The sequence below is a fragment of the Sorex fumeus genome, unplaced genomic scaffold (assembly GCF_029834395.1).
Source record: "Sorex fumeus unplaced genomic scaffold, SorFum_2.1 ptg000072l, whole genome shotgun sequence".
Classification (NCBI taxonomy): Eukaryota; Metazoa; Chordata; class Mammalia; order Eulipotyphla; family Soricidae; genus Sorex; species Sorex fumeus.
Window position 1 is genome coordinate 8,458,590 of NW_026606129.1, and position 22,099 is coordinate 8,480,688.

Sequence of the window (22,099 nt, forward strand, 5' to 3'; positions counted from 1 at the left end):
GCGGCCGCAGATTCGCCACAAACGGCCCGCCCGCCCCGGCGCCCGAGGGCCGCGGGTTCCGAGTCCAGACACGCAACCCCGAGATGGGGGGGCGAGAGGCGCCCCCGGGGGCCCGGGGCCCCGCGCGTGCCCGCGAACGGCGCCGCGCGCCCCGGCGGCGGGCGGGGGCTGTGGCGAAAGTGCCGCTCGGCGGCGCCGCGGGGCCGCGTTTACCCTGCGCAGACGCCGTCGCCGCCGCCGCCGCCGCCGCCTTTGCCGCCACCGTCCCCGCCGCCGCCGTCCCCGCGCGGCCCCGCCGCTCCATTGTTCCCGCCGCGCCGGCTCGGGCCCCGCCACGCCGGCGCTGTCCAGGGCGGCGACGCCGCGGGAGAGCTGGGGCGCCGGCGGCACCGGCAGCGGCGGGGGTCGGCGCGCCCGAGCGGGGCCTCCCGCGCCCCGGCCCGCCCTGCCCGGCGGGCGGCCCGGCGATGAGCCCGGACCCGAGGTGGCCGGTGAGTGCGGGGCGGGCGGCCCGCGGGGGGGCGCGGCCACTTCCGTGGGCGCCGCCCGGGCGCGCCTCCGGGCCCGCCGCGGGCAGGTGTCGCCGCCGGGCCGGGCTCGGGCCGCCGCGCCCGCCGTGCCCGTGGGGCCGGGACGGGGCGCCCGCGGCGGAGCAGGGACCCGGCACGGAGAGGGGCGCGCCTGCGTGCGCCCCCGGGCTCCCGACGGGGCTCCGGCCGCTGCGGGTGACAGCCCGAGGGGCGGCGCTGTCAGCGACCTCAGGACCCAGCTTTGTCTGGGCTGCTGGACGCCTGGAGCGCCCGGCCCGGAGCAAGGGGGCTCCGGAGGCCGTGGCCGAGCGGGGCTTCCCGGGGCGGGTGCCGTCTGCTGTCCCCGCTCGCCCGGGAACGCGGGGAGCACCGGGCGGTCACTTGCTCGTCGCTGTGGCTTCCGTGGGTGCAGGTAGCCCTGGCTGCTGCCCCGGCCGCTGGCCTCAGTTTGCACTCGGGCAGGGTAAATGCCCAGCTCACTCCCAGGGGCCCCGGCAGGCTCCCCGAGGGACCCTCGGGCTGAGCTGATTCTGCGACAGTCCAGGGATTGCTCCTGGGGTCCACGACGAGATCGCTGGCTCCGGGATCACGTTCCTACCCAGGCATCCCTCTCGGCGCCAGGGACTGGCAGCCGCCGCCTGCATCCCTCCCGAGCTCCAGGCTCGCCTTCAGACCTTCATCCGGCAGGTTATTTATTTACCCGGTCCGGGTGTGGCCTGGCCATGGGGCCTGCCCGACAGCCCCCACCTTGGGTGGCCGCGGCAGGTGCAGTGTCCGCGCACCAGGTAGAGGGGAGAGTGGAGAAACACGTAGCCCAGGGGCCAGACATGAAGTCCTGTGAAGACTGAGTAGTAATAACTACTCAGGTATTCCTACAAGAGGCTGGTACCTCCGGGAGTGCCAGGCCGCCCTGGTTAGTGGGAGGCACAGCGACGACCCGTCAGGGGAAGAGCAGCGCCCGACGGCAGCAAAAGCGCCGCCTGCTCACGGGGGTCCTGGGGGCGGCAGGAAGTTTGGGATCCAGGGATTGGCATCCTGGTACTTGGCCTCGTGATGCGGTGACTGGGCTGACCAGGGTGGCCGTTGGACAGAGGGTGGGCTGGCGGGAGTGGACTCGGGACCGGAAGGGACTGTCTGCTGACCCATCTCTGTCTTCAGATGTGACAGCATGGGGGTGGACTTCGACGTGAAGACTTTCTGCCACAACCTGCGGGCGACGAAGCCACCCTATGAGTGCCCCGTGGATACCTGCCGCAAGGTGTACAAGAGCTACAGCGGCATCGAGTACCACCTGTACCACTATGACCACGACAACCCGCCGCCCCCGCAGCAGACCCCCCTCCGCAAGCACAAGAAGAAGGGGCGCCAGTCCCGCCCGGCCAACAAGGCATCGCCGAGCCCCTCCGAGGTGTCCCAGTCGCCCGGCCGCGAGGTGATGAGCTACGCGCAGGCCCAGCGCATGGTGGAGGTGGACCTGCACGGCCGCGTCCACCGCATCAGCATCTTCGACAACCTGGACGTGGTGTCTGAGGACGACGAGGCCCCCGAGGAGGCCCCCGAGAATGGCAGCAACAAGGAGAACACCGAGACCCCGGCCGCCACCCCCAAGTCCGGCAAGCACAAGAACAAAGAGAAGCGCCGCGACTCCAGCCACCACCACCACCACAACGCCTCGGCCAGCGCCACGCCCAAGCTGCCCGAGGTGGTGTACCGGGAGCTGGAGCAGGACACCCCCGACGCCCCGCCCCGGCCCACCTCCTACTACCGGTAAGGCTGCCCGCGCCGCACGGGCCTCTCGCGCAGGCCTCGTGCCCCTCCGCGCCGCGAGGAAACCGGGGTGCACAGACGGGCCCACGTGTCAGTGGGCGGATGAATGGGGGTTTGAACCCGTTTGAACCGGGGTTTTTGGCACGTTCCCTGTTCTTTGTTTTTTTCTTCCGTTTTTGGGTTTTTTGTATGTTTGGTTTTTGGGCCACACCTGCCAGTGCTTAGGGGTCACTCCTGGCTCTGCACTTAGGAATTACTCCTGGCAGCGCTTGGGGGACCACATGGGATGCCAGGGATTGAACCCAGGGCAGCCGTGTGCAAGACAAACACCGCACCCGCTGTACTACCGCGTCGGCACTGCATTCCCCATTCTCAGTTCACCCTCATCTCAACCTGAAATGTTCTCTCTCTCTCTCTCTCTCCCTCTCTCCCTCTCTCTCTCCCCCCCTTCCTCCTGCTCGCTCGCTCTCTTGCTCTCTCTTGCTCTTGCTTTCTCTCACTTTCGCTCCCTTACAGTTTCCTAAATGAAACTGTTTCACTACACACACACACACACACACACACACGTACGCACGCACGTGCGAGCAGAGGTATCTGCAGAGCTGCACTGTTTCCACCTTACCAGAGACCCCCCTCCCTGCCCTTCTCCATCAGTCACTGAGTGACCTTGGGCAGGCAGCAGCTTTAGGGGTTCCAGTGACATTCTTCTAGCAGCCTAGACCCAGCACACCATCAGAAGGCACGGATTTCCTCCGGCCCTGAAAGCAGCTTGTAAGGCTGCGGGACTCGCCCGGTCCTGCCAGTCGTGCCCGTCGTTCGGCATGTGTCGGCAGCGTGGTTTTATTCATCTGCTGCTTCCTGCTGTCCCGGAGTGCAGCCGCGGGGCTTCGAATAAAGCGGGGGCACGAAAGGCTACATTCCCCTAACACGAGGTCAAACAGTGCAGGGGCAGCGGGAGCATGTGGGGGACTTCCGTCCAGAACCCTAGCTGGACGGGGTATGGGTCAGCATAAAACTGCTGAGAGGGCTGGGGCGATCGTCCAGCAGGGAGGGCATTGACCTTGCAGGCGACTGACCACAGTTCCATCCCCAGCATCCCTTATGGCCCCCTGGGCACCACCAGGAGTGATTCCTGAGTGCAGAGCCAAGAGTGACACCTGTGCGTCGCTGGGTGTGACCCAGAAAGCAAAAAAAAAAGAAAAGAAAAGAAACTGCTGTGAGTGGGGGCCATAGGACAGCAGGTCCCCAGGTCCCCGCCTGGGCCCTGAGTACTGCCGGGTGTGGCCCCGAAGAACCAAGTGGGCGGAGATGGGCGGAGAGCGTTGTTGAGACAGGATGTGCGGGGTTCAGGGCGAGACAGGATGTGCGGGGTTCAGGGCGTCAGGGCCAGGCATAGCGGGGCTGCTGCTGAGGGCTTGCCAGGCTCACGTGGGGGCCCATGTGTGGAGACCCCCGCCCGGTTCCCAGCAGCCAAGGCCAGCGCCACCCTCCTCTCCCCGCGTCTGCGTTGGCGGTTCCCTCCTCCTCTCATTCTTGGCTTGTTTTGGGTTTTTTTTTTCCTGTTTTCAGTTTCGGGGCCACACCCGTGCTCAGGGCTTCCTCCCCGTAGACCTTGTACTGGGGGACCCGCCAGGGCCCTCACCGTGTTGACAGGGGGTGGGGATGGGGCTGTGACCCCTGGGGGGGTCTCTCTGGATCCTCTTTGTGTTTTTAATGGGGCACAGGGGAGCGTGTGGAGGGCCTGAGGCCACGGGTGCCAGAGGGGGTGTCGCCAGAGTTGCTCAGGCCCGTGGGGCTTGTGCTCCCCAACCCACCCAGCTCATCCTCAGAGCGCCCGCCCTTCTCATCTCCCGCTCGTCCTCTGTGTCTGTCTGTCTTGCTCTTTCTCTCTTCTATCTGTCTGTCCCTGTTTCTCTGCCAGCCCACTCCCCTCCCCTGTCTCCTCCCCGCAGACTCATTCCCTTCCCCTGGGGTCCCAGTCGTTCTCCAGGGTGGCGGTTCTCAGCTGCGCAGGTCGGCGGGGATGTGTGTCGCGTGTACTGTGGTTATTCCTGTTGCAGAGTTACTTGTGTCTCGGCAGCGATCTGCTTTTTATAAAACCCTGAGGGGGCTGGAAATGTAGCCGAGTGGAGGAGGTGGGACGCGGCCTGGATTGATCCCAGCTCGCACACAAACCCCCGTCCTAGAATATCTGAAGTCATCTGCGCTGGGGCTCTCGCTCCTCCCGTTCGCGTCCGCAGCCCTTGGGGGGGAGAGAGACTGTCAGCAGGGTGCCAAGATGCGCGGCCTGCCTGCGAGAGGGAGCGTGTGATGGGAGGGCGCGTGTGACAAGAGAGGGCGCGTGTGACGGGAGAGGTTTGTGCAGGGACGCGAGAGGGTGCGGGCGGCGGCCAGGGCGCCGGCTCTCACACCTCGGCTGGATCGGACGCAGGTGTGACGGCAGAGCCAAGGCTGACGCCTCCCTCCAGCCGCGAGTCGCTCCCATTTCGGAGGCTGCCTCCTTTGCAGTCTTGGGGACGGAGAAGCTGTTTCCTGTTCCTGGGCTGGTTTATTTCTTCTCTTGCACCAGCACAGTCCGTTCAGGTGGCCAGTGAGGGCTGCCTGTTGCTTTTCTTTTTTTGTTTTTCTTTCTGCTGTCGGGTCACACCCAGCAATGCCCATGAGTTCCGCCTGGCTCTGCACTTGGGATCACTCCTGGCAGTGCTCAGGGGACCATATGGGATGCCGTGTGCAAGGCAGGTCCCCTCCCCGCTGTGCTGGCGCTCTGGCCCCAGGGACACAGCCCTGGGCCCTGTGTCTGCTCTCGTGAAGGAGTCGGCACGGCACCAACTCCAGTCCAAGCCTGGCTAGGCGAGGGCTCTCCAGCAGCCGCCAGCACACGCCTTCTGAGTACTTGCTCAGGCCAAGCATTTAATTTAATCAATGAATTACCTCATTTACTGATTGTAACCATTGTGCGAAACGGCTGATGTTCGCCTCACCACGTCAGCATGAAGGGGCCAAGGCCCGGGACGTTCGTCCATCGTGTAAGACACTTGCTTTTACGTGGCCAACCTGGGTTCGATGCCTGCCACCACCCGTGACTCCTTGAGCCCTGCCAGGAGTCAGCCCTGAGCATTGCTGGGTGTGGCCCCTAAAACAAATGAATTGAAACGGGAGACGAAGGTCCAAGCAGGCTGGCTGACAGGGTGCTGTCCTCAGAGGGCCTCAGCTTGCCACGCGGGGCCCCACAAGGCTGGCTCTGTGATGCTGACAGTGTCTTTGGGACAGGGCTGTCACCTCAGCCTGTCACCAGTAGGATACCCAGTGATGCTTTAAAAGTCCCAGAGCAGGGGGCCAGAGAGATAGTCCAGCAGGGAGGCCGTTTGCCTTGCACGAGGCTCACCCAGGTTTGATTCCCAGCATCCCATGGCGTCCCCCAAGCACAGCCAGGAGTAATTCCTGAGTACAGAGCCAGGAGGAGCCCCTGGGCATCGCTGGGTGTGACCCAAAAAGCAAAAAATAAACATAAAAAGCCAAGCCCCAGAGTGGCAGAGCAAGAACTTAAATCCAGGTTTTTTTGGAGCAAAGGTCCTGTAGCTTTGCAGGGAAGTAGAACCATGAGCCGTATCTCCAGGCGCTCACAGAGGCCCTCGGCCCAACGCTGCTGGTGCAGGAGGCTGGAAGGTGGGTGTACACGCTAGGTCGGCCACATCCTGCGGTTTTGGTCACAGGCCACACCCGGCTGTGCTCAGGGCTCACGCCCAGCTCTGTACGCAGGCATCACTCCTGGCAGGGTCCAGGGAACCATACTGGGTTCTGGGATCGAACCCGGGTCTGCTGCATACAAAACCAGTGCCTGCCCACGGTGCTGTCTCTCTGGCCCATCGGCCACTTTGTGGTCTCGTGAGCTGATTGTGCGGGCGGCTCAGCAGTGAGGGAGGCAGTAAACATTCACCCTCTGGAGACGACACATGCCTCGGCCAAACCCTGCCCCTGGTAGACACTCCGGCATCTCCCCAGGCTCACGGCGAACACATCGGCCCTTGAGTTTGGGGGCGCCATGCCAGCTGACAGGGACCACAAGCTGGTATCAGATGATGGAGATGCAGTGTCCAGGGGCCGCCGGGCTCTGTCCTGGCCGCCTTGCCCACTCTCCTTCCTCTGGCTCAGCTGCCTTTTATCTTGTTGTTTTGGGGCTACACCTGGCACTGCTCAGGGGTTACTTCTGGCTCTGCGCTCAGGAATCACTCTGGGTGGTGCTCAGAGGCCATCTGGGGTGTCGGGTGCAGGGCAGATGCCCTCCCCGGCGCGGCCTCCTTGCTCCCGTGGAGGACCTGCACTTTGGGGTTCCCGTCTGCTCTGCCACTTTCTCACAAGTGAACAGGGCCACTGGGATTTGTCGCCTTCAGCAGAAACTTTTCTGCCAACCAAGAATGAACCTGGGGGGCCAGAGCGATAGCACAGCGGGGAGGGTCTTTGCCTGGCATGTGACTGACCTGGGCTCGATTCCAGGCATCCCGTATGGTCCCCTGAGCACCGCCAGGAGTGATTCCTGAGCACAGAGCCAGGAGGAACGCCTGAGCACCGCCGGGTGTGACCCCAAAACCCAAAAAAGAAAATGAATCTCGTACCTGTAACAGCAGGCGTGGAGGGTGGGGCGCAGCGAGGTGGTGCAGGGAGGGGCCGGCCGCACTGTGACCCCGAGTGACCCCCGCGTCTCGCAGGTACATCGAGAAGTCGGCGGAGGAGCTGGACGAGGAGGTGGAGTATGACATGGACGAGGAGGACTACATCTGGCTGGACATCATGAACGAGCGGCGGAAGGCGGAGGGCGTGAGCCCCATCCCGCAGGAGGTCTTCGAGTACCTGATGGACCGGCTGGAGAAGGAGTCGTACTTCGAGAGCCACAACAAGGGGGACCCCAACGCGCTGGTGGACGAGGACGCCGTGTGCTGCATCTGCAACGACGGCGAGTGCCAGAACAGCAACGTCATCCTCTTCTGCGACATGTGCAACCTGGCGGTGCACCAGGAGTGCTACGGGGTGCCCTACATCCCCGAGGGCCAGTGGCTGTGCCGCCGCTGCCTGCAGTCGCCCTCGCGCGCCGTGGACTGCGCCCTGTGCCCCAACAAGGGCGGCGCCTTCAAGCAGACGGACGACGGGCGCTGGGCCCACGTGGTGTGCGCGCTCTGGATCCCCGAGGTGTGCTTCGCCAACACCGTCTTCCTGGAGCCCATCGACAGCATCGAGCACATCCCGCCGGCCCGCTGGAAGCTCACGTGCTACATCTGCAAGCAGCGCGGCTCGGGCGCCTGCATCCAGTGCCACAAGGCCAACTGCTACACGGCCTTCCACGTGACGTGCGCCCAGCAGGCCGGCCTCTACATGAAGATGGAGCCCGTGCGCGAGACGGGCGCCAACGGCACCTCCTTCAGCGTCCGCAAGACGGCCTACTGCGACATCCACACGCCGCCGGGCTCGGCCCGCCGCCTGCCCGCCCTGTCCCACAGCGAGGGCGAGGAGGACGACGAGGAAGAGGAGGAGGACGGGAAGAGCTGGAGCTCCGAGAAGGTCAAGAAGGCCAAGGCCAAGTCCCGGATCAAGATGAAGAAGGCGCGGAAGATCCTGGCCGAGAAGCGGGCGGCGGCCCCCGTGGTGTCGGTGCCCTGCATCCCGCCCCACAGGTACGCGGGCGCGGCTTCCTGTGGGCAGTGACAGGCGTTCTCGCGCCCCGGTCCCCGGAGGTCCCGAAGCCCCCGCGGACCCGACCGGGTGCTCCTAGGCCCCAGCGCCAGGCCTGGCCCTGAGGGAGAACTGGAGGGATACAGGGAAGGGGTGACCCGGGGCTGCGGGGCCGAGAGCAGACGAGTGCGGCCGTCGCCAGTTTGGGGCGCCCTCCTGCTCCCCCCTTCGATAGCCTCCAGGCTCGGTCTCGGGTGTCCCGGCTGCCCGAGGAGAGCATCCCTGGCCCCCCTCACGGACGGGGCTCGGGAAGTGCCGGGTCAGCGTGTAGCTTCCTGACGCCGCTGCCGCGACTGGCACCGTGTGACTGCCTTGGGCCCCCGTCACGCGCTGCCCTGGTGCAGGCTGGCAGCCGAGGGGTCACCTCTCATGCAGGCAGGCCCTGCCGCTGCCACCCCAGCTGTCCCGCAGGACTGTGGGAAGAGATCGATCTCCCAGCCAGGAGCTTCACTGACTGTGATCTGGGCTCTTTTGGGAGGAGGGAGGGAGGATCACACGAGGCTGTTTCCGGAGGGGACCCCCTGCCCCTTCCAAGGGCCACTGCCAGCCTTAGTGCACGGCTGGGGAGCAAACCCGGGGCTCCACCCTGTGCACCATCTCCCCATGCCCGGCCCTGCCTGCTGCTTGTTGGCCGGGAGATCGAGTTTTTCTTTCTTCTCTTTTTTTTTTCTTTACTTTTTGTGACACACCCAGTGATGCTCAGGGCTTACTCCTAGCTCTGCACTCAGGAATTATTCCCACAGTGCTTGGGGGACCATATGGGATGCCGGGAATCGAACTGGGTCGGCCAGGCGCAAGGCAAACGCCCTCCCCGCTGTACTACCTCTCTGGTCCTTTTTCTTTATTTTTTTCCCCTCTGAATTTTGGTTCACACACAGCCGCTTGGAGGCTGCTCCCAGCTCAGTGCTCAGGGGACCATGTGCCACACGTGAGCACGCCCTGAGCCCAGGCCCTGTTCCCGAGGGTGCTGTGCCCAGTTAGCTTTCCTCTCTGTCCCCCGCTCCAGGCTCAGTAAGATCACAAACCGCCTGACCATCCAGAGGAAGAGCCAGTTCATGCAGCGGCTTCACAGCTACTGGACGCTGAAACGCCAGTCCCGGAACGGGGTCCCACTGCTCCGGCGCCTGCAGACGCACCTGCAGTCGCAGAGGAACTGTGATCAAGTCGGGGTGCCATGTGACCAAGTCAGGGTACAGTGTCAAATTCCCTGTGTGCTCTGGGGGCGAGGGCCAGGGGGCATGCCTGTGGGCAGGGGGGGACCGTGGGAGCCCCATGTTCAGTTTCTTTTTGCTGTTTGTGTGGGGGCCACACCCGGCGGGGCTCAGGGGTTCCTCCTGGCTCTGCGCTCAGGAATCACTCGAGGCGGGACTCGGGGCCGTAGGGAGCCGGGGATCGAACCTGTGTTGGTCGCATGCAAGGCAAGCACTGCGCCCGCTGTCCTGGCGCTCCGGCAGGCCCACTGTGGGACTGTGCCAGGCCCCGGGCACACGAGGGGTCCCCAGTGCATCCCCGAGCCCCTCCTCTGGCTCTGCTGGTTCCCGGTTGCGCCCGCCGGCCTCTGCAGCTCCCCCTCTCCCGCCAGCAGAGAGACTCCGAGGATAAGAACTGGGCCCTCAAGGAGCAGCTCAAGTCCTGGCAGCGGCTCCGGCACGACCTGGAGCGCGCGCGGCTGCTGGTGGAGCTGATCCGCAAGCGGGAGAAGCTCAAGCGGGAGACGGTGAGTGCGGGCGCCGGGCCCGGACCGAGAGGACAGGGCCGGGGGGTGGGAGGCCCGGCCGGGCTGACCGGGCCCTGCGTGTGTCAGATCAAGGTCCAGCAGATCGCCATGGAGATGCAGCTCACCCCTTTCCTCATCCTCCTTCGCAAAACCTTGGAGCAGCTCCAAGAGAAGGACACGGGCAACATCTTCAGCGAGCCGGTCCCTCTGTCTGAGGTAACCGAATTGGACGAAGTAAGAACCCCTTCCCCTCACCTCGCCTTTCTGTTCCTCTCCCGGTTGGCCCGGGTCCTGCTGCAGGTCCGGGCCAGGGGCTCGGAGGGGACCGTGAAGAGAGGGGCCGGTGACTCGGGGGCTCCAGGACGAACGGGAGCCACTCGGTCTCCTGGACTCTGCGTGTCCCTGTCATGCCTGGGGGCCAGATTGGGAGGCAGGGCCTGAGCGCAGGTGACTGACCCAGGGCAGCGAGACGCTTGGGGGTCCTGTAGAGTGGGGGTTTAGGGAGCTCGGCGGCGAAGAGCCAGAGTTGCCTGGCTCTGGCAGGCTCCTCCAAACGAGAGCCCCGCGGCCGCAGCCTGCTCTGAGTCGGCGACAAGTAGACGGAAGGGTGTAGGGACGCACGGCGGTTCTTCCCAGAGGATTCCCCGGGGCGGGGGGCAGTGCTGGCTGCGGTTCCATCCTTGTCTTGCGGAAGGAGAGCCCGAGAGGGCGAGGGACGGGCTGCCCTCCTGTCGCTGGCGGGAGGCGGCTGCCGGCCTGTTAGGAGCAGGGCTCGGGGCAGGGAGGGCGAGCCGTGCTGAGCCGCCCTGCCCGCCGCCAGGTCCCCGACTACCTGGACCACATCAAGAAGCCCATGGACTTCTTCACCATGAAGCAGAACCTGGAGGCGTACCGCTACCTGAACTTCGACGACTTCGAGGAGGACTTCAACCTGATCGTCAGCAACTGCCTCAAGTACAACGCCAAGGACACCATCTTCTACCGGGCGGCCGTGCGGCTCCGCGAGCAGGGGGGCGCGGTGCTGCGCCAGGCCCGGCGCCAGGCGGAGAAGATGGGCATCGACTTCGAGACGGGCATGCACCTGCCGCACAGCCTGGCCGGGGACGAGGCGCCGCGCCACGCGGAAGAGGGTGGGTGATACGCCGCGGGCGGGCAGCGAGGCGGGAGCGAGGCTTGGGGACGCTGCGGCCGCGCCCGCCGCCCGCTCCGAGCTGGCTGGCTCCGCCGAGGCGGGAGGGTGGGCCCGTGCCTCCCGCCCGTGACCTGTCCCCACCCCGCGCTCCCCCGCGCAGCAGCCGAGGACGAGCGGCTGACCCTGCTGGAGAGCCAGAAGCACCTGCCCGCGGAGGAGCAGCTGAAGCTGCTGCTGGAGCGGCTGGACGAGGTGAACGCCGGCAAGCAGAGCGTCGGCCGCTCCCGGCGCGCCAAGATGATCAAGAAGGAGATGACGGCGCTGCGGCGCAAGCTCGCGCACCAGCGGGAAGGCGGCCGCGACGGCCCCGACCGGCACGGGCCCTCGGGCCGGGGCAGCCTGACGCCGCACCAGGCCGCCTGTGACAAGGACGGGCAGACGGACAGTGCCGCCGAGGAGAGCAGCAGCCAGGAGACGAGCAAAGGTCTGAACCCCCCGGCGAGGCAGACCCCGGAGCAAGCCCCCCGCACGCTAGCGGAACCCCGCCCTCCCGTCACGGGCCTCTCCGCTCCTCTCGGGCCACTCAGAAGAGACAATCCCCCCCCGCCCCCCAGACCATCTCCCGACCCTCGCTGGGGCGACGCCCTCCCCACACGGCCCCTCACCGACTCTCCTTCTCTCTTTCTCTGCTCCAGGCCTGGGTCCCAACATGTCCTCCACCCCCGCACATGAGGTGGGCAGGAGAACCTCAGTTCTGTTCTCCAAAAAGAACCCGAAGACAGCTGGACCGCCCAAGAGGCCGGGCCGGCCCCCCAAAAACCGGGAGAGCCAGATGACCCCCAGCCACGGAGGCAGCCCTGTGGGGCCCCCCCAGCTCCCCATCATGGGCCCCGTCCGTCAGCGCAAGCGGGGGAGGAGTCCCCGGCCCAGTTCGAGCTCAGACAGCGACAGTGATAAATCCACAGAAGACCCCCCAATGGGTGAGCCCCCAGGAGAGCGAGCCCAGCTGCCATCCCTCCCGACATAACTGCCCTTAGAGGGTCAGCGCCGAGAGCGCCTCCCGGGACCCCAGCTAGCGCCCCCGCAGACCCCTCCACTCTCTCGCTTCACTCTGCTCTTCTCACCCTCCTCGGAGCTCCTGCCCGCCACCCCGTCCCTGTCCCGAGCCGCCAACTGCCCCGAGAGGGCGGGAGGGCCAGGCTGTGGCCAACGGGTGACACTGCCCAGAGCTGCTCCGCTGACCCAGGCCGCGGGAGCGCCAGCCCGGGAGGGGAAGGCACGCTCTCTGCCCCTCGCCACACCCGTCTGCGTCTTCCTGACCGGTTCCTTCCTTCCTCCTCTCCCACCCCCAAACCAAGACTTACCAGCCAACGGCTTCAGCGGCGGGAATCAGCCAGTCAAGAAGAGCTTCCTGGTGTACCGGAACGACCGCAGCCTCCCCCGGAGCAGCTCTGACTCAGAGTCCAGCAGCAGCAGCAGCAGCAGCGCCGCCTCGGACCGGACCAGGTACCGCCGGGCTCCCTGCGACGCCCCCCTGCCCGCAGAGAAGCAGGGGCCCTGAGAGTGGCACCCCGGGGCGGGGGCTCGTCTGGCCAGACCCTCGCACAGGTCTCGCAGCCTGGGAAGCGCGTCCAGCCGTGGGGCGGGCTCATTCCCTGCTGCGGCATTGGTGGGGCCCAAGAACCCAGTAAGGAAAAGCATTCCCAGGTTCTGTTTCTTCTTAAGAACCAGATACGGGCCGGGGGCAGGGAAATAGCTCAGAGGACTGGCATGTGCTCTACATGTGACGACCCTGGGCTACACACACACACACACACACACCACACGTGACGACCCTGGGCTACACACACACACACACACACACACACACACACACTGAATTTTAGACAATCTTGATCTGGGAGCCGGAGCAACAGTACAGCGGGTAGGGTGCTCTCCTTGTATGCAGTGGATCCGGGCCTGAGCCTCAGCACCCCATACAGTCCCCCAGGCTGCCCGGAGTGACCTAGCAGTGCCCTGCACAGGGCAGCAGGGGACGCCCCATCAGCATGGCCAGGCCCAGCTCAGCCTCGCGGATGTCTCAGTTCGAGATTCTGCGTGTAGCCCCGGTTTTCCAAGGCTTGGGCCCTGGGGGTTTCCTGTGAGTGCTGCGGGGGGCATACCCAGCGGTGCTCAGCGCTTACTCCTGGCTCAGCAGACTGGGCTGGGTGCCGGGGATGGGACCCAGGTAGTCCTCACTTGCAGTGCAAGTGCCCCAGGCACTGTACTGTCACAGCCTGACCCCAGGGGTTGAAGGAGGGGCCAGTGGGGCCAGAGACACGGCCTAGCCCCCCGTGCTGTGTTGTGGTCCCCCCGTAGAGAACAGAAGAGGGCGTCCTGCATGGCGGTCCCCGCTCTTCCCCGTGGGCTGAGCGCTCGTCTTGTCCGCAGCACGACACCCTCCAAGCAGGGCCGGGGGAAGCCCTCCTTCTCCAGGGGCACCTTCCCGGAGGACAGCAGCGAGGATACCTCAGGCACCGAGAATGAGGCCTACTCGGTGGGCGCGGGCCGCAGCGTGGCCCACAGCAGTGAGTACCCCTGCCCGAGGCCGGGGGGAGGGGGCCAGGGGCACGGGGGCCAGCCACCCCCCCCCATTGCTGATGCGCCCCTCCCCCTGTTCCTGTGAAGTGGTGAGGAAGAATCTGAGCCGGGGAGCTGGCTGGTTGTCAGAGGACGAGGACTCCCCGCTGGACGCTCTGGACCTGGTGTGGGCCAAGTGCCGAGGGTACCCGTCCTACCCAGCTCTGGTACGTGGCTCCTTGGCCTTCTCGTCAGTCACCGGGCACAGGCCAATGGTGTTGCCCCCAGGTCATGCACCCAGCGTTCTCCCTCCCTGCCCCTCGGGCTCTGGAGAAGTGCAGCGTGGCAAGGATGGAGGCTGGGGCACCTTCCCGCCTCCGTTCTGCACGCGAGTCTGTGGGTGAGGAGTACTGCGGAGCACGGGGACTGAGCCCCACCAGCCTCCTGTTGTACCCTCAGATCATTGACCCAAAGATGCCCCGGGAAGGCATGTTCCATCATGGGGTGCCCATCCCTGTGCCACCGCTGGAGGTGCTGAAACTTGGGGAGCAGATGACCCAGGAAGCCCGAGAGCATCTCTACCTCGTCCTCTTTTTTGACAACAAGCGAACCTGGTATGCACGGCCGGGGGGAGCCTTCGGGTGACGCCTTCGGGTGACTTGCAGCCACAGATGACCCCTGGGCGGGCCACTGACTAGAAACCAGGGACCATATGGAGTTGGCTCTGGGGTGGGGGCGGGGCTTCTTGGCTCAGAGTTTCCCACCTCTGCCTCGGTGGGTTTACAGCGGCGGAGTCTGTGCCCTGGCACACTGTCGCGGGTCACGTGCTTGCTGATTGTCGGAGCCTGGGAAGCAGGAGACTAGCTTGGGCTAGGTGGGGGTCGTCCCCCCGTGTCCCCCCCCCCCCCCCCCCCCCCCGCCCCTCGTTCCCCATGCTGACCCTTACCACGTGATCATGCACCGGGCAGGGACTCCCGGCTGTGACTTTGTGCCTTGCCTTGCCCCACAGGCAGTGGCTGCCCAGGACCAAGCTGGTTCCTCTGGGCGTGAACCAGGACCTGGACAAGGAGAAGATGCTGGAGGGCCGCAAGTCCAACATCCGCAAGTCGGTGCAGATCGCCTACCACCGCGCCCTGCAGCACCGCAGCAAGGTGCAGGGCGAGCAGAGCAGCGACAGCAGCGACAGCGACTGAGCCTGCCCGAGTGGCACCTCTGCACTGACTCATTCCTGGTCTTGGGGCCAGTCTCAGGGGAAGCGGGTGGGGGAGGTCGCGCCTGCCCCGAGTGCAGCTGGACTGTACCGGACACTCCCAGCGCCGGAGAGGGGCAGGTCCGCAGGCCAGAAGGCTGAGACCTCGGTCGCGTGCAGCGCGGTGGGGCCCGGGGCGGGACGCTGCGGCACAGGCTGCCCCACCGGCGCCACCTGCTCCTGCCCGGGGCCGCAGGCTGCGCGCCGGCATCTGCCCAGCCTAGCAGTGGGACTGATGTCTGTCCAGCCCGGAAGAGGGGCACCAGGTGACCCCCTCCCCCGCTGTTGTAAATACTGTAATTAGCGGAGAATTTAAATTATTCTCATTTGTAACTGCGTTTCCGGGTCGCGCCAGAGTCATTTGGTACTAAACAAAAAGCCTGTCCCCGCTGCCCTCGTCCCATAGGCCCCCCACCTTTCAAACTGGTTTGTATTTATTTCAAAGAAAAAAAATATATTGATTCTTAGAAAATGAATGAGCCTGGAGTTCCTGGGGCCCGGGTGCTGCCGAGGGCGGAGGACTGGGAAAAGGGGAGTAGAAACCCTAGCGACCCCGGGGGCGGAGACCGGCGAGGAGGGCGCGGGGGGCGGGCGCAGCGGCCCCCCGCCAGCCGGCCGCCACGCGCCGCTCACCGGCCTCCGCATCTCCGCCGCGATTGGCTACCCGGAGGCCCAATAAGCCGGCGGGAACTCGACTTCCGGTGGGGCGAGCTCCGCCCCCCGGCGAGCCGGAAGCCGCGTTTCCCAGTCGCAGCCACTCGCGGAGCGGGAAGCGCGCGGAGGCCGCGGGGGCGTGTCGGCCAGGGGCGGGGCCTGCGAGGAGTGGCGGAATTAAACGAAACTGGGCGGGCCCAAAGCTTAAAGGGCGTGGTCTCGTGGCACGTGGGGCGGGGCGAGGACAGCATGGGGCGGAGCCTGGGGAGACCTGCGGGGCGGCATGGGCCACCGCACTCTGGCCTCCGCCCCCGCCCTGTGGTCCTCCATCCCCTGTCCTCGCTCTGAGCTGCGCCTGGACCTGGTTCTGCCTTCCGGACAGTCCTTCCGGTGAGTGCCGGCAGCCGCAGGCCTGGGGGGCACGGAGCACTGGGGTACGAGCGTGGAAACGGAGACCCGGCGCGAACCCCCTGCATTAGTGGTGGCAAGTCCCGGCGGTGTCGCTGCAGGGATCGACCAGATGCATGTAAATACGAAGGCGCTTTTTCTCTGCATCTTGTCAGTCAGTTTTATTTTGCAGTTTGCAAACGTGTTGCATAAGGAGTGGGGCGTCCCGGGATGGGGGAGGAGGGGGAGCCCGGAACCGAGGCTGCTGTGGTCCTGCCGACCCAGATGGAGCGAGCGGAGCCCCGCGCACTGGAGCGGGGTGCTGGCCGGCCAGGTGTGGACGCTGACGCAGACCGAGGAGCAGCTGCTCTGCACCGTGTACCGGCCGGACTCGGGCCCGGCGGGCAGGCCCACGCCGGAGGAGCTGAAGACCGTGCGCCAGTACTTCCAGCTTGACGTCAGCCTGGCCCAGCTCTACCGCCACTGGGGTTCCGTGGACCCCCACTTCCAGAAGGTGGCGCAGAAATTCCCAGGTGAGGACCGCACCGGAGGCCGAGCTGGGGCTCTTGCCCCTGCGGTGACACCGGTGCCGTTCTTATTACTATTATTCTGCTGAGCCCAGAGTGGAGTGACAGGGAGTTGGAGCCAGATCCTTGCCGCTAGAGTAGGGCGGGTGACGGGCGCTGTCTGCGGTTGGTGAACCCTAGTGTCCAGGCTTCTGTGGCCCAGGAGGACAGCCCAGGCCTACAGGACATGCCACCCGTGGACAGCCGGGGCGGCCCCCAGCCCTGCTTTCCGCCCGCAGGCGTGCGCCTCCTGCGGCAGGACCCCGTGGAGTGCCTTTTCTCCTTCATCTGCTCCTCCAACAACAACATCGCCCGCATCACCGGCATGGTGGAGCGGCTCTGCCAGGCCTTCGGGCCACGGCTCATGCAGCTGGACGACGTCACCTACCACGGCTTCCCCAGCCTGCAGGCCCTGGCCGGTGAGTGGGCTGGGCATGTTCAGGGTCTGTTAGTTCACCAGTGCCCTGCCTTCCCAGAATCGCCCGCTCCAGTCTGATCGCCCCATTAGAGCGCCTCCCTCTGTCCCTCATTCATCACTGCGTCTTGCACCCGGTCCGTGCCCACTCAGCAATGCACCTGGGCACAGGTCCTGCAGCTGGGGCGAAGAACGCGTGTTCTCCGATCATTCCCATCACCTGGCTGTGTTCCAACTCTGCTCATCCAGCTCTGTGGCCTTGAGCAGATTATTTAGTCTCTACGCCTCGGTTTCCCCATCTGTGGAATGGGAAACAGTAACGGCCACCTCAGTTATCGAGAGGCTGAGCACAGGAAGGCACGTCGTGCCTGGCAGCGGGAGGCAGGAAGCGTCCCCGTACTCACATGAATTAGCCCCATAGAATCTCCAGTCAAGGACACGCGCTCAGCCACTCCTTAGGGCAAAGATATTTGGGGGCATGGGGAGAAGGTGGTGCTCAGGGGCTGTTCCTGGCTTTGCTCATAAGTCACCCCTGATGGTGTTTGGGGACCTTCTGCGGTTCGAAGAATCAAACTGGGTATGTCTCACGCGATGCAAGCACCGTACCTCCAGTACTGCCTCCGGCCCTTGGGCTGTACCACACAGGTCTCTGGCTGGCTAGCGGCCGTGAGAACCAAGGGCATTGAAGCATAGCCGAGAGAAAAAGGAGAATATTTGGGGTTGGGGGAGCTTGTCAGTTCGCTGAGAGTCTCAGTTTCCAGTTTGGGAATCATAGGGAACTCAGTGCCCGGGCTGGGGTGGGAGGACTCGTGCTTCACAGGCAAGGCCCCGGGTTCCAGCCCCAGTCGGCCACTCATGCCAGTGGGGGTAGCCCTGGGGGAACCCACGCACTGCCGACTCTGACTGGACACACGGGACTCGCCAGCACGGGGTCGCTGGGAGTGGCCACCACTCCCCCCCAGCACCACTGGACAATGGCCCTCAGAGTAAGGGGGGTGGGCAGGGAGTTAACTCAGGTGGTTGGTTTCTGCTCAGACCCGCAGTGACCCTGAATTCAGTCCCTGTCCCGGCATGGCACCCTGCACACCCTCAGGAGTGTGGCCCCCAGTGGAATTTTTAAAAATTATTTTTAAATTTTAATTTACTCACATTTTTGCTTTTTTTTGGGGGGGGGTTTATATCCAGCAATGCTTGAGATCCTGCTTCTGCACCCAGGAATTACTCCTGGCAGTAATTGAGGGACTGCATGGGATGCCGGGGTTCAAGCCCAGGTCGGCTGCGTACAAGGCAAACGCCCTACTGTATGTGCTATCAGGATTATTATTTTTTTTCTTTTTGGGTCATACCCGGCAATGCACAGGGGTTACTCCTGGCTTTGCACTCAGGAATTACCCCTGACGATGCTCAGGGAACCATCTGGGATGCTGGGAGTCGAACCCGGGTCGGCCGTGTGCAAGGCAAACACCCTATCCGCTGTGCTATTGCTCCAGCCCCCAAGAATTATTTTTAAAAGGAAGAAATTCTGGGGCCGGAGAGGGAGCTCAGTGGGAGGGGGCACACACTTGCATGCAGACCTGGGTGGGGTCCCCAGTCCCTTGTGGTCGCCTGAGCACTCTCAGTGGCCCGAAATCCCTTTTCTACCTTGTCCTTTGGGGGTGGGGGGAGATTTGTCAGTTCGCTAAGAGTCTCAGTGGCCTGAAATCCCTTTTCTACCTTGTCCTTTGGGACTACACATCCAGTAGTGCTCTGGACTTACTCCTGGTGGGACTCAGGGGACCCTCTGGGATGCCGGGGATTGAACCTGGGTCAGTTGCATGCGAGGCAGAAGCCCTCCCTGCTGCATCCCCACCTCGTCCTTTCTTTCTTTCCTTCTTTCTTTTCGTTTTGTTTTGTTTTGTTTTTGGGTCACACCTGGCGCGATGCTCAGGAGTTTCTCAGGAATCACTCATGGCAGTGCTAAGGGGACCCTATTGGATGTCAGGGGCTAGAACCCGGGTCAGCTGCGTGCCAGGCAAATGCCCTACCTGCTGTCCTATTCACTCCACCCCCAACCTCATCTGAGCCCTCCCTCTATCCGCAAATGGGGACAGTGACAGTATCACCAGCAGGATCCTTGCAAAGAGTGGGTTTGGTGTTGAGCCGGAAGCCCGTGATCCGAGCAGCGGTTGGCTAGTGTTGGGTGTCCTTGGGAGAGCTTAAGGAAGCAGCCGGAGCTCCTGCATAGCCCTGGTGGCTCCGGGAGGCAGGGGAGGAGCGAGAGGGGAGCTGGGGGACACCTGCTTGCCCGGGGCTGCCTGAGCCCTGCTGTCCCCATCCCCACAGGGCCGGCCGTGGAGGCGCAGCTCCGGCAGCTGGGCCTGGGGTACCGCGCCCGCTACGTGAGCGCCAGCGCCCGGGCCATCCTGCAGGACCAGGGCGGTCTGCCCTGGCTACAGCAGCTGTGCGAGGCGCCCTACGAGGAGGCCCACCGGGCCCTGTGCACCCTGCCCGGGGTGGGCACCAAGGTGAGACCCGGGGAGCAGCGTCAGGATCGGAGCCTTTGGCGCCCGTGGCGTGACTCCCGGGGGCGTTGCTTTCTTCCTTTCGTTTGTCTGGGGGCTTTTCGTTTGTTTTTGGGCACTTCTGACAGTGTTCTGGGCTGACACCTGGTTCTGTGCTCGTGCTTAGGGAAACTGGGAATGAGCCCAGGTTGGGCTGGACGCTGTAAGACCCCTGCTCTGCCATCTCTGGGCCCCCACAACCGTGATCGGAAAGCTACGAAGGATGGTGCCTTTGAGTGCAAGATTTTGTAGTTGTTTGCGGGGGGAGAAGGGAGGGTGGACAGGAGGTTGGGGGATGCAGCTGGCACTCAGGGTCCTCATGGTGACCTCATGGTGCTCAGAGGTCACTTCCAGTGATGCTTGTGGAACCAGGGGGTGCTGGGGATTGAACCCACATCTCCATGGAAGCCTGCTGAGCCACCCAAAGGCACTGTTGAGCCCAGATGCACATATATGGGGTGTGTGTGTGTGTGTGTGTGTGTGTGTGTGTGTGTGCAGAAATTTCTAGAATGAATCCTAGGAAACAGTAGTGGTTACCTTTGGGGAGATGAGTGGCGAGAAGTTTCTCCTTTTCCTATTGTCCTTTTCTTGAACTCATCTGTACTTACGACTTGTTTAAAATTAATTTTTGCTCACTTTTGTTTTTTTGAAGTCTTTTTTTTTTTCTGGTTTGGTTGGGGGAGGAGGGGGGTGTCCATCCAGCTGTGCTCAGGGCTTACACCTGGCTCTGAGCTCAGGAGTGACCAGCAATCCAGCAATGCTCAGGGGACCTTTTGAGGTATAAGGGATTCAGAACAGGGTTGACGGCATTCAAGCAGGCACCCCAGCCTCTGCATTGTCCTAAAAGTGTCTGTTTAATGTCAACAGGGCAAGCTCCAGGTAAGGTAATGGTTAGTGGGGCTGGAGCAATAGTACAGCTGTCGGGGGCTGGCCTTGCATGCCGCTGACCTGGGTTCGATCCTTGGCAGACAGTATAGTGCCCTGAGTTCTGCCAGGAGTGATTCCTGAGCGCAGAGCCAGGAGTTACCACTGAACACTGTCAGGTGTGACTCATTATTGGCCAGAGAGATGGCACAGGGTTCGAATTCTTTCCTTGCATGTGGCCCAAACTGACACACACACACACACAGACCCTGGTGAACATGCCTTTCTTTTTTTCTCTCTAGTTTGAAAAACTTATTTTGGGGGTCAGTAGTACAGCCAGGAAGGCACTTGCCTTGCACACGGCTCACCCAGATTCAATCCCCGAGATCCCATAGGGTTCCCAGAGCAGAGCCTGGAGTAACCCCTGAGCATTGCCGTGTGTGTGGCAAAAATACAAAACAGAACAAAATAAAATGATGTGGGGGGACCAAGACATTGCTCGGCCATAGTTATTTGTCTTGTATGTGTATGGTCCTAGGTTTAATCACCAGCACCACACACACACACGCGCGCGCGCGCCCTTTATTTATTTATTAATGTAAAGACCCTTTTATCCAGTAGGCTCTGAGCTCCGGCCTGGCGGTGAGTCTCGGGTCTGCCCGGCATGACCACCTTCACCAGGTCGTCTTCCCTTTTGGAGCCTGACTTTACTCGGCGACATCCTCCCACCTCTGCTAGGAGCCCAGCCCCCAGGGTCATCACAGCTGCCTGTCATCTGGCACTGCCCCCAGATGTGCTAGGGGGACCACGTGGTGCCATTGACCGTGCAAGGCAAGAACGGTGCCACCAAGCTACCTCCCTGCAGCTCCTTTTTGAGTAAAGAAATATATGAGAGGGCCAGTCTGTGACTCAGAGAGCTGGACAGAGCCCCAGGCTTGGATCTGGACCCCAGAGCACCCCCAGGAGGAAGCCGTGAGCACTGCCGGGCATGGCCCAAAAACTAAAGACAAACCAAAGAATGTCTTTGGGTTTTTTTTTTTTTTTGGCTTTTTTGGGGGATCACACCCAGCGATGCTCAGGGGTTACTCCTGGCTCTGCACTCAGGAATCACTCCTGGCGGTGCTCGGGGGACCATATGGGATGCTGGGGATCGAACCCAGGTTGCCGCGTGCAAGGCAGACACCCTACCCACTGTGCTATCGCTCCAGCCCTGTCTTTGAAACCTTAGTGTGTGTGTGTGTGTGTGTGTGTGTGTGTTGCCAGGGATCTCCTGGACACGGCGCTCCCCCCTCCCCGTTCCTCCTGCATTCTTAGAACAACCTGCACTGCCTGGGATGAAGGAGACTCGGTGACCTCAGCGTGGAGGACACAGCTGGCTGTGGGGTGGAAGCGGGACCCCGGCCAGAGCCCACCGAGCCCCATTGAGGCCTTGCCCTGTCTGTCCGAGGTCGCCGACTGCATCTGCCTGATGGCCCTGGACAAGCCCCAGGCTGTGCCCGTGGACGTCCACGTGTGGCAGATCGCCCAGCGGGACTATGGGTGGCGCCCCAGCATCAGCCAGGCCCAGGGGCTCAGCCCGCACGCCAGCAGGGAGCTAGGTGAGGAGGGCGGGAGGGGGGTCGCCTCTCAGCCCCCTCGGAGGAGCCGCCTGTGTGGGGCCAGCCCTGCCCTGAACTTCACCTCGCTTCCCGCTTAGGCGACTTTTTCCGGAGCCTGTGGGGACCTTACGCTGGTTGGGCTCAAGCGGTGAGTGCCAAGGCCCAGGGAGCCCCAGGCCCTGCCTCTCTCCGCCCCCCCCAGCGCCCTCCTGACCCATCACCTCCCTCGCCCAGGTGCTGTTCAGCGCTGCCCTGCGCCAGCCCCGGCCCACTCGGAAGCCCCCGGCCAAGCGGAGGAGGAGAGCTGCAGAACCGGAGGGGTGACGCCCCCCACCCGGGGGCCACGACGCATCCAATCAAGCAGCTGGGCACCGGGACACGGAGCGGGGCTTCCTGG

The 22,099-nt window shown here is 63.8% G+C and overlaps 4 protein-coding genes across 7 annotated transcripts in view; all 4 read left to right on the forward strand.

The window, feature by feature from the left end:
- Nucleotides 1–471, forward strand: part of CPNE9 (copine family member 9) — a 24,833-nt gene extending 24,362 nt beyond the window's left edge. Inside the window, exon 23 of the mRNA XM_056129279.1 lies at nt 223–471. Coding sequence (XP_055985254.1) covers nt 223–471 — 249 coding nt within the window. The remainder of the gene's footprint in view (nt 1–222) is intronic.
- Nucleotides 282–15,154, forward strand: BRPF1 (bromodomain and PHD finger containing 1). Of its 3 annotated transcripts, none has more exons than XM_056129760.1 (14): nt 336–491; nt 1,689–2,297; nt 7,004–7,963; nt 9,028–9,211; nt 9,607–9,738; nt 9,826–9,954; nt 10,559–10,868; nt 11,031–11,354; nt 11,566–11,850; nt 12,229–12,376; nt 13,301–13,437; nt 13,538–13,656; nt 13,889–14,043; nt 14,439–15,154. In XM_056129760.1, the coding sequence occupies exons 2-14, from the start codon at nt 1,699–1,701 to the stop codon at nt 14,620–14,622; spliced, it is 3,666 nt and encodes a 1,221-aa protein (XP_055985735.1). In that variant the 5' UTR covers nt 336–491; nt 1,689–1,698; the 3' UTR covers nt 14,623–15,154. The 3 variants fall into 3 exon arrangements, with proteins under 3 accessions (XP_055985737.1, XP_055985735.1, XP_055985736.1); XM_056129761.1 differs by having other exon boundaries at nt 11,034–11,354; XM_056129762.1 differs by lacking the exon at nt 11,566–11,850 and having other exon boundaries at nt 282–491.
- A 106-nt stretch (nt 15,155–15,260) lies between these two features.
- JAGN1 (jagunal homolog 1) overlaps nt 15,261–22,099 on the forward strand; it is a 95,439-nt gene continuing 88,600 nt past the window's right edge. The window contains exon 1 of the mRNA XM_056129780.1: nt 15,261–15,266. The gene's annotated coding sequence lies outside the window, so the exon portion shown is untranslated. The remainder of the gene's footprint in view (nt 15,267–22,099) is intronic.
- On the forward strand, nt 15,569–22,083 carry OGG1 (8-oxoguanine DNA glycosylase). Of its 2 annotated transcripts, XM_056129769.1 has the most exons (7): nt 15,569–15,722; nt 16,005–16,252; nt 16,525–16,704; nt 19,023–19,204; nt 21,552–21,702; nt 21,801–21,850; nt 21,937–22,083. In XM_056129769.1, exons 1-7 carry the CDS (start codon nt 15,616–15,618, stop codon nt 22,024–22,026), a joined length of 1,008 nt encoding a protein of 335 aa, XP_055985744.1. In that variant the 5' UTR covers nt 15,569–15,615; the 3' UTR covers nt 22,027–22,083. The 2 variants fall into 2 exon arrangements, with proteins under 2 accessions (XP_055985744.1, XP_055985745.1); XM_056129770.1 differs by lacking the exons at nt 19,023–19,204; nt 21,552–21,702; nt 21,801–21,850; nt 21,937–22,083 and adding an exon at nt 18,639–18,765.

What these genes read in the sequence shown, in the direction of transcription:
- BRPF1 (XM_056129760.1), top strand. Translation starts at nt 1,699, where the DNA reads ATGGGGGTGGACTTCGACGTGAAGACTTTCTGCCACAACCTGCGGGCG. An exon ending in GCCGCCTCGGACCGGACCAG is followed by an intron (nt 12,377 to 13,300) that starts GTACCGCCGGGC and finishes TCTTGTCCGCAG; the next exon opens with CACGACACCCTCCAAGCAGG. An exon ending in CCGCAGCGTGGCCCACAGCA is followed by an intron (nt 13,438 to 13,537) that starts GTGAGTACCCCT and finishes GTTCCTGTGAAG; the next exon opens with TGGTGAGGAAGAATCTGAGC.
- OGG1 (XM_056129769.1), top strand. Translation starts at nt 15,616, where the DNA reads ATGGGCCACCGCACTCTGGCCTCCGCCCCCGCCCTGTGGTCCTCCATC. An exon ending in CAGCCTGCAGGCCCTGGCCG is followed by an intron (nt 16,705 to 19,022) that starts GTGAGTGGGCTG and finishes CCATCCCCACAG; the next exon opens with GGCCGGCCGTGGAGGCGCAG. An exon ending in ACGCTGGTTGGGCTCAAGCG is followed by an intron (nt 21,851 to 21,936) that starts GTGAGTGCCAAG and finishes TCCCTCGCCCAG; the next exon opens with GTGCTGTTCAGCGCTGCCCT.